Genomic DNA, 9,407 nt, shown 5'->3' on the forward strand with positions numbered 1-9,407 from the left:
AAAAAAAAACACCCAGGAAACAGATATCATCAGGAAATAAATGCCCTGACAGTACTGCCAACACACAACCAAAGCATCAAGGTCCTTTATTCAACCATAGCAGCACTAAAGAACAAACTATGCTCATTAAGTGTCGTAATACAGGGAGCTATGCAAATATGCCTTGCCAATGCATGTTCACATAAAGCGCAGGTGCAACCTGGTGAAACATACAAGTTACGACCGAATTGCATACCTAGCTGCAGAGACCAAACAAAGAGCATATGGAAGAGATCCAGAATAACAATTTAACACCTAAAAATGCCTTAGGATTTACGACTAAATTGCATACTACAACAGAGATCAAACTAATAGTCTATGGAAGACACAAAGAGTGAAGTTTCAACAACCTAAAATGCCTTTCCCAAAGAGCATGACCAAGAGTTGTTTTTCCAAATAAAGGACATAGGCCCCAGCTTTCAATAAAGAAAGCCACTCACGCAGCACATGTCTGAGATACAAGTCGTTATTTACAAGCATCACACAGCTGGGGGTAAAACCTCCCGCCAGCTACCAGGAAAAAAAAGACTATAGGACCATCTAAAGAAACTAACCAGACCAGTACAAATCATCCTTTACCCGCCATCAAGGAGAACACAGAGTTCCATATCTAGATAAAACGAAAACGACCAACATGTTTCAGTATCCAAGTCTTTTAACGCCCAGCCTTTACTTCGATAGAACATTTCATTCTCCACCACAAGAAAACGATTGGCACCTGAACGTTGCTTATCTCGAAACCCTGTCTTCTGCAAATGATCCCAGAAGTGAATATAATGCGATATCTGAGAGATTATACTAACAGGGCCCACTAGAAAAACATTCCTAGCATTCCACAAAGCCCATAGAACTGAAGCAACACCAACCACCATTAAACTTTTCGCACCACACCCCTTAAAATTCAGTCCCTTTGCAAAGATCAACCATACTAGAAGGTAAAATGTGTATATCAAAACCACAAGCTACTACGGCCCACACATATCTAGCCAAAACACAAACAAAGAAAATATGTTTAATAGATTCCTCACAGCAGAAAAATCTACAGGTTTCATCACCAGACCAACCTCTCTTCACTACATTATCCATAAGATGGACAAAGAAAAACTGCATGACCAAGACTGAATCTCTCATCTTAAAGATGCCCATCGTGCATCTTAACCATGCCAAGATTAACATAAATTTTGGGAGGCAGGGAGGAACAGTAATAAAATTAAAAAAACATAGATCAGTAATCCACACTTCAGAATATAAACAAGACCTTCAAGTCATGATAATAAGCAAGCCCCAAATGATAACATCGTAGGAGCTGATGGCAACCATCCAAAATGACATGCACTGATAGTACTAATTAGTAAGAACAGCTGAGTTCAAAAGACATGCCCTGAATACAAGGGCAAAGCAAACCAGGAACATTCATGCACGCCCTGTGGAGAAAGCAGGCTCCTCATCTTCTCCTTGCATCTCGTGGGACGGAATTGGAATAATGCTCTCTTGGAGAAGGTGGTGAGTCAGCATCATACAGTACTGGCCATTTCCAATTTTCACCATACCTAGGAACTTGCCATCAATGTCACAACGGAGCACAAGTCTGTTATTGAACATGAGGAGCACCTCATGCTCGCTGAGCACAGCAACATTGCATCGCAGAATCAAGTCGTGTATTCGTTTTCTTTTTGGAAGAAGTGAAATAAAGTTGCCGTGATGCCTCCACTTTTAACAGGTCAATCCGGTACTTCAAAACCCAGATTCCAGCCTTGTAATCCTGCATCACCCAGACACTTATATCGTACGAACTGAGAGCCGAGCTGCCCCAGAAAGCGAGTTTTCCCTTCATGTTGAATAACTTCCTGTTCATGCCCGTCTGGGCAGGACCACGCATCAACCGGAATGACTCGGCTTCTGTGTCGAACACAAGAATGTCCCCGCCGCCTCCCGTAGTGCCGCCTCCTCCCATAATGTCTTTGGAAAAATAAGTACACCAATGCAGGCTGCCATTGTGGTGTACTGGTGGTTGATAATGGATCGAAGAGCGCAGCTCCACCAGTAACTTGTGTTCCACGGAAGGCGACAAGACTGCTGGCATTGTGACTGCGACGTGCCTCGGCTCGTTGGATCCCACTGTGAGGACATATAAGCTGCATTTAGAAAAGTTTTCTGACAATGAGACCGAAAGCACCCTGTATTCTCCAGTAGGATGGTGCCGGTAGAAACCAATTACAGTGTTGTGGAAGTCTTGCCCAACTTGGGGCAGGGGAGCCTGCTTGCAGGTGACCGGGTTGCAGATGTAGAATCGGGATCTATCGTATGTGATGATGAGGAAGCCATCGCAGCTAGCGCAAAGGTGATTCTTGGATCTGTTCCTGGCGCCCGGGAGGAAGGACAAGAGCGGTTGAGTGGACGCGCGGGCGCCGGCGTCGCGGAGGACGACGAAACTGGCGGGCCGCCCCTGCCCGTCGATGATGGGGAGCAAGGGCTGGCGGCGGTGGTGCTCGAGCATGAACTCGGACGTGGAGGTGGCACCGCGCCAGGAGGTGCTGACGGCACGGCAGCGGCCGACGTCCTTGGGCGGCAACCGGGTGAGTATCATGTCGATGATCTCCCCGGGCAGGTCCTCGAGCGCCGTCGCGCCTGTCCTGTCCGGCATCGCGCGCTCCGTTCCCGGCGTGCTCCCGTGGGAAAATTGAGGGGAGCGGCGGACAAGGTCTCGGCGTGAGGCGGGACCGCAGCTCGGTGGAGCGAGACGGGGGCTGAGGCGGCGCTGGCTGGCCGAGGGCGGCGGCGGCTCAGACCGTACGGAGGTTGTGCTCGTACCGGAGGCGGGGGCGAAGAGGAGCGGCCGAGCGGAGGCGAGCGACGAAAAATTAGGTTTCCGGTGTGTTCCCATGGGAGATGGGGAATTTCATTTCCCGTGGTTTGGAAGCCGGGCTTTCATTTGGTTTGTAGCATTTTGAAATGAATAATATATTTATTTTATTTATATTATAATTTCAGAAATGGATATTTGTTTGGTTGTCACAGGAATTGTAAATGATAGCAGAATTCAATATTAAATTTGTAAATGGCTTCCATAAAGAAACACAAATGACAGGTCTTAACTTGGAATTGTGTTTACCCATAGCATCATTTTGCTGGATTTCCTAAATAAAATGATGATCCAATTATGTGGCAACCAAACAGCCCACTTATAAAATTTCAAAATGAATTTCAGGATTTCAGACCCAAATGATGGATACTGATTGACTCCACCGATCTCTTTCTAATTTTTTGGGATTGGCACCTAGAAAACTGAGAAAATTACGAAATCCATCACTGTGTTTATCGGTCTGAAATCTTTTTTTTTCTGTCACCTCAACACGAAACACACTCCCCAGTCTTAGCATAAAGCTACCACTTTTCTAGCAAAATTTTAACTTCACTACCACTTTTCATTTCAGAAACAAAAATTTACCAGATTTTTCGCAGGCGGTCTCGAGTAATAGCCGTCTCTCGACATCATCGATGTTAAGACGGTCCATAATTGCAGCCGTTTGAGCGTTCAGAATTGTTGCAACCGGTCTGGAAAAGAAACAGTCTTAGAGCCTCGGAAGTTTGGAGGAGACGGATATTATTAATGGCCATCTGAGGGAAACGCTGGTAGAGACCGAGGTTTTGAGTGGGATAGCAGAACTATCTGAAGACGAAGGACCAAAACCGGTTCTTCGAGCAGTGGCATTCTTGCTTCTTAAGAATGAAACTGAAGGTGAAATTTACTTTGCTCCAGACTCGAGATGAGCACCTATTTCAACTCATTTCTAACAAAAAGAAAACGCAACACGCTGAAAACAAAAATCAGCAGGAAACAAATGCCCTTTTAGTACTAGCAACACAAAACCAAAGCACCAAGGCCTTTAATTAAATCATAGCAGCGCTTTAGTAACAATCAGACTGAAAACAGTGCTAACTGCTAAGTGCCGTAATACACGTAGCTAGGCCAGTATGACTGACAAAACATGTTAATACAAAGAGCAGGTGCAACCTGCTGAAACTTACAAGTTGACCAAGTTGCACACCTGGTAGCAAAGACCAAACAAACCGTCTATGGAAGAGATCCAGAATACCATTTTAACACCTAAAATGCCTTAGGAATTATGACTAAATTGCGCACTGGACAGCAGAGGTCAAACAAACAGTCTATGAAAGATAAAGGAGTAAAATTTCAACAACTTAAAATGCCTTCGCTCAACGAGCATGACCAAGAGTGGATCTCTCATCTTAAAGATGCCCCTCATGCATCTTCACCATGCCAAGATTAACATAAATTTTGGGAGGCAGGGAGGAACAGTAATAAATTAAAATAACATAGATCAGTAGTCCACAATTCAGAATATAAACAAGACCTTCAAGTCATGATAATAAGCAAGCCCCAAATGATAACAGCTTAGCAGCTGCTGGCAACCATCCAAAATGACATGCACTGATAGTACTAATGATTAAGAAGAGCTAAGGGCACCTCCAGCAGCCCGACGCATTTCGGACACAATTGTGTCTGTTTTGGTCCGTTTGCGTCAGGCATGCCCAGCGAGTGAACATATACGTCACATTTGTAACAGGATACTGCATTACACTTCTAATAGACGAGTTATCAACAAGAAACACATAACCTTGTCCCTTTGCTTATCCAGCTTTAAGAAAAGGAGTCTTGCTACTTTAAGATGCTGCCTGAATTGGAGAAAACGATGAGATGATCCAGTTTACTGCATGGTCATCTACATACACTAGAGTTGAACTGACGTAAAATTATGCAGAGAACTCCCTACTGACCTACATCAAGTGTCCAGCTAAACGATCCAAACGGCTACCAGCAAATGATGCTACTACAGTCAGCGAAGTCAATTCCCATCTCATTAGACGAAGCCTCCGTTCCAGCTGCGATTTCAGTCACCCAGCGCCCACAGTGGCGAGTCAGCAAAGTCGGTGCCCACCCCGTCGACCAGGTAATCCTCACTCTTGATGTCAGGTTGGAATGACAATTTCTCATTGATAGGATGGACACCAATGTACATGGCAATGTCATTCAGGTAGTCGGTGAATACTTCCTCTTGCCTAGCCCAAGAAACATCCCAATGCTGAGCGATCCCGGTGGTGTCACTGCCACTGTGTGCCAACATCGGCTCGACTCCATGCTCACCGAGGACAGAGGCAGCGACCATCGGCTTCAGTTCACCCTCGCTGAAGCCAGAGGCGGTGACCATCGGCTTTACAGAAGCGGTGAACATCGGCTTTACTTCACGCTTATCGTCATCGAAGACGGAGGCAGTGAGCATCGGCTTTACTTCATGCTCATCGAAGACAAAGGGGGCAGCAACCTTCTGATTCACTCCATGCTCACCAAGGACAGACGCAGTGACCACCGGCTTCAGTTCATGCTCACTGAAGACAGTGGTAGCAGCAGCGGAAGGGGACCAAGACGCGGGATAGCATTTCACCGGTGCATCAGTAGTGATGGGGAGGGCAGACGGGAAGTTGACGATCGCACTGGAGCCGATGATGGCAATGGCGGCCCTGTCGTACGCGATGGCTGCATCGATGGCTGTGCTGAAGGTGCCCACCCAGTGTCGCTTGCCGCTGTTGGGTTCACGGATCTCGGCGGCCCACCTGCCTGACTTGCGCTGCCAGACTCCACGGTACCCGTGGCGCCTGTTCTCCAGGCCACCCTTCCCTGGAGGAGCCACCACAGGAGTCCGGACCGCCGGCGTGGCACTACTCCTAGTCTGAGCTTGCTTCGTCCTGCTTGTACTGCAAGCAGACAACGAAACGTGTTCGTCAAATATCGATGCAAACGGTGATAAACAAGGCCATGCTAGCATTCTAGGAATGGTAAATACACAATTAATAGCATGGATACGAGCAAGAAGATAGGCAGAAATGTGCTGTGCTGTGTGCTGTGTGCTATGCTTGAAGCTGAGTTCCAAAGTTTGAACTAATGGAACTGCATACAGAGGTTCAACTAGTTGCGGTTTCTCACTGGAACTTCATGTATGCAAGCACACTCACTGGACTGGCTGATTTCAGTTGTTGAATACTCCCTCCATTCCAATGAATAAGGTGCCCTCGTTATCCATTTTTTTCTTTGACCAAAAGTTACTCCAAATATATAAAGATTCTTGGTATAAAATTAGCATCATTAGAAAATGTTTTTCAATACGAATCCAATGATACTAATTACATACAATATAATCAATTTTTTGTTTCTCAATTTTTTCAAAGTTCATCTTCAATACGTGTGCGCCTTATTCATTGAAACAGAGATAGTAGTTAGGAGTAAATGTATTTTGTAGACACTGTACCAAGGAATTACTCTGGAGCCAATGTTGACGATTGCCCGGGAGCCGAAGTAGGCAATCGCAGCCTTGTCGTACGCGATGGCGGCGTCGACAGCAGTGTTGAAGGTGCCCAGCCAGTGTCGCTTTCCATGGTTGGGCTCGCGGATCTCGGAGGCCCATCTTCCCGACTTGCACTGCCGGACACCCCGGTACCTGTGGTGCGTGTTCTCCGGGCTACCCTTTCCTCGAGGAGAAGCCGCCAACGAAGTCTGGATCCCTAGTCTCTTGGCCGGGTCTTGCTCCGTCCTATTCGCACTGCACGCAAATAACGATACGTCTACCTCAAATCTCGATGCAAACGGCGATAAACAAGGCCATGCCAAAGTTCTAGAATGTTAAATAAACCATAGTAGCATGAATATGAACAAGAAGATAGACAGAACTATGCTGTGCTATGCTCTGCGTGCAATGCCTAAAGCTGAGTTCTGAAGTTTAAGTTAGTTGAACTGCATACAGAGGTTCAGCTAGTTGCGTTTCTGGGTGGAACTGCATGTATGCAAGCACACTCACTGTGACTGGCTGAGTTCAGTTGTTGATTAGTGCTTACTTGAATGTTAGGAGTAATTGTATTTTGTAGACACTGTACCAACGAATTACTGTGCATTATCTGCTCTGCTACGCTGAAAATTCATTACATGTTACTCAAACAATTTTCAGAAATCTACCTGTGTAAGACATCCTGTCGAACTTACCAGAACTTACAACAAGTTCCAATCTGAGTACTGTTTCCCCTACTGCTGGAACCATTTGAAAACCACAGATACATCCAGTTCCCCCTCCCCCTTCCATGTAAACCAATAGTTCCAATTTTCATGTAAAACAACAGTTCTCATTCTCCAACAAAATTGGGCAATCTAGCGGCCACATGGCAAACGAAACTCAGCCAATAATGTATGCCTGCAATCGATTTGATAGGTATACACTGAGCTAGCAATTGCGTAAATCAAAAGAGTTCAACACACGTGGTACGCGACAATAGATAGCCGCAATCGATATTTGGTAGTTGGTACACACACTTTACTTGCTCCACAGTTCATTTCTAACGCCCCAAATCCCGAATGCCTGAAGCAATCGACACCGCGAATCAGAGCTCGCAGAAAACCCCAGCACGAGAAAACCCCGCAGGATTACGGACGGGGATCGCGAATCAAACGAACCCAGCAACGAAACGAAGCGAGGCTTTTTTAACCTGGAGGAGGGAGTCGCCGGCGCCTGCTCCATCTCCTCGCTCCCGATCCACGCGGCGGCGGCGCCTTCCACGGGCATCCCCCTCCGCCCACACTCCTCGCTGCACGAAGACACCGGCGAGCGCGGCCCACCGGCACGGGAACGCTGGAGAAACGCGTCGAGCGACGGGATGCTTCGCCGGTAAGGAAAGCACCGCCACTCCAGTCCCAGAGAAGCTCGGCGATTGCGGCGTCCTCCGGTGCCCCGTGCGTGTGTGCCCCCGCAGTGACGTGACAGGTGGGCCGTGGGCCGGGGACGCGTGCCTTTTCCTCGGGCCCATGTTTTCTTAGACACCAAGCCCTCCTCCGACCCGGGCTCCGCGTTTCCTATTCTCCGCTTATTGCGATCCCTATGATCGCTCCCGCCTGAAGGCATTAGTTGTTGGGCCAGGCCCACTGATCCCGTCTTTTTGCCGTTTCTTTCGTGCGCGTGACTAGGAGCAAGTCTGCTAGCGACAGCAGTTTTTTGGACAGATTTTCCCGTTGTTTTTTTATAATGGTTTTCTATTTCGGTTTTCTTTTTTGATTTCTTTTTTAGCCGTTTTATTATTTCTTTCTGTACCGTTCAGTTTCTTTTTTTATTTCTCTTTTCTATTTGTTTTTCTGATTCTTTCATCTTAAATTACATGTCTTGTCTACATTCCAAAAAAATATACATTGGTTAAAACATATTTAATGTTTTCTTGTAAAAAATATTCCATGTTTTGAAAATTGTTCACATGGTTCCACAAATGTTAATGATATTAAAAAATCAAGGGGTTCAAAAAATGTTCATGTTTTCCTAACAAAACAATTTATTTTCTAAAAAGAAATTTAGAGGAGTAAAAATTACGTACACCTATTCAAGAAAATGTTCTCGGGGATTCAAAAAAAAATTTATCGTTTTCATTTTTTTTCCACAAAGAAATTAGAGGAGTAAAAAAAATGTTCACATGTCCGAGAAAATGTTTTGGGGGTTTCAAATAATTTCATGGCCCACTAAATTATAGTAAGAGGATTACAAAAAACGTTCACCGGTTGGAGAAAAAGTTATCAGGGTTTACAAAATGTTCAAGGTTTTTCCAAAAGTGTTCATCGTCTAGGAAAATGTTTTCAGAGGATTTCAAAAATACTTTCACTGTTTCGAGAAAATATTCTTAGGGTTTCAAAAAATGTTCAAGGTGTTTCTAGAAATTGTTCATGGTCAAAAAAAAAATGTTTTCAGAGGATTACAAAAATTGTTCGATGGTTCGAAAACATTTCTTGGAGTTTCTATAAAGATTCAAGGTTTTTTGAAAAAATGTTCATCGTCCATGAAAGTATTTTTAGCGGATTAAAAAAATGTTTACCAGTTCGTGAAAATGTTCCGGGGGTCTAAAAAAAATTCACGGATTTTCTAAATAATGTTCATGGTCCATTTTTTTAAAGATTATAAAAAATGTTCATGGTTTTTCGGAAAAATTGTTTATAATCCATGAAAATCTTTTATAGGATTACAAAAAAAATGTTCTTTGTATTTCAAAAAATGTTCTCCGTTTCGAGAAAATGTTCTCGAGGTTTCAAAAATGTTCAAGGTTTTTCTAAAATATTTTTCAACTTCCACTAAAATAATCTGTTCACGGTGTTCAAAGAATGCTTCTTTTCAAATTTAAATTTTTTTCATGTAGTTATAATAAATGTTCACACGGATTTTAAAAGTTGCTCATGCCGTTTTATATATGGCCATGTATATTTTTAATTTTGGCCAAGTGTTCAACAAAAAGTAATCAATGTGATCATTATACATGGCCATGTATATCTA

The 9,407-nt window shown here is 44.5% G+C and overlaps 1 protein-coding gene and 1 pseudogene across 1 annotated transcript; both read right to left on the reverse strand.

Moving 5' to 3' along the window:
* Positions 1 to 1,029: 1,029 nt before the first annotated feature.
* Positions 1,030 to 2,943, reverse strand: LOC127319483 (putative F-box protein At4g09190; annotated as a pseudogene).
* Positions 2,944 to 4,483: 1,540 nt separating this feature from the next.
* Positions 4,484 to 7,839, reverse strand: LOC127319499 (APETALA2-like protein 5). The gene is made up of 3 exons (XM_051349480.1): positions 7,591 to 7,839; positions 6,366 to 6,656; positions 4,484 to 5,814 (listed from the first exon to the last, which is right to left on the reverse strand). The coding sequence occupies exons 1-3, from the start codon at positions 7,665 to 7,667 to the stop codon at positions 4,953 to 4,955; spliced, it is 1,230 nt and encodes a 409-aa protein (XP_051205440.1). The 5' UTR covers positions 7,668 to 7,839; the 3' UTR covers positions 4,484 to 4,952.
* Between the last annotated feature and the right edge of the window lie 1,568 nt (positions 7,840 to 9,407).

The sequence above is a fragment of the Lolium perenne genome, chromosome 1, assembly GCF_019359855.2.
Source record: "Lolium perenne isolate Kyuss_39 chromosome 1, Kyuss_2.0, whole genome shotgun sequence".
In the NCBI taxonomy this organism is placed as follows: domain Eukaryota; kingdom Viridiplantae; phylum Streptophyta; class Magnoliopsida; order Poales; family Poaceae; genus Lolium; species Lolium perenne.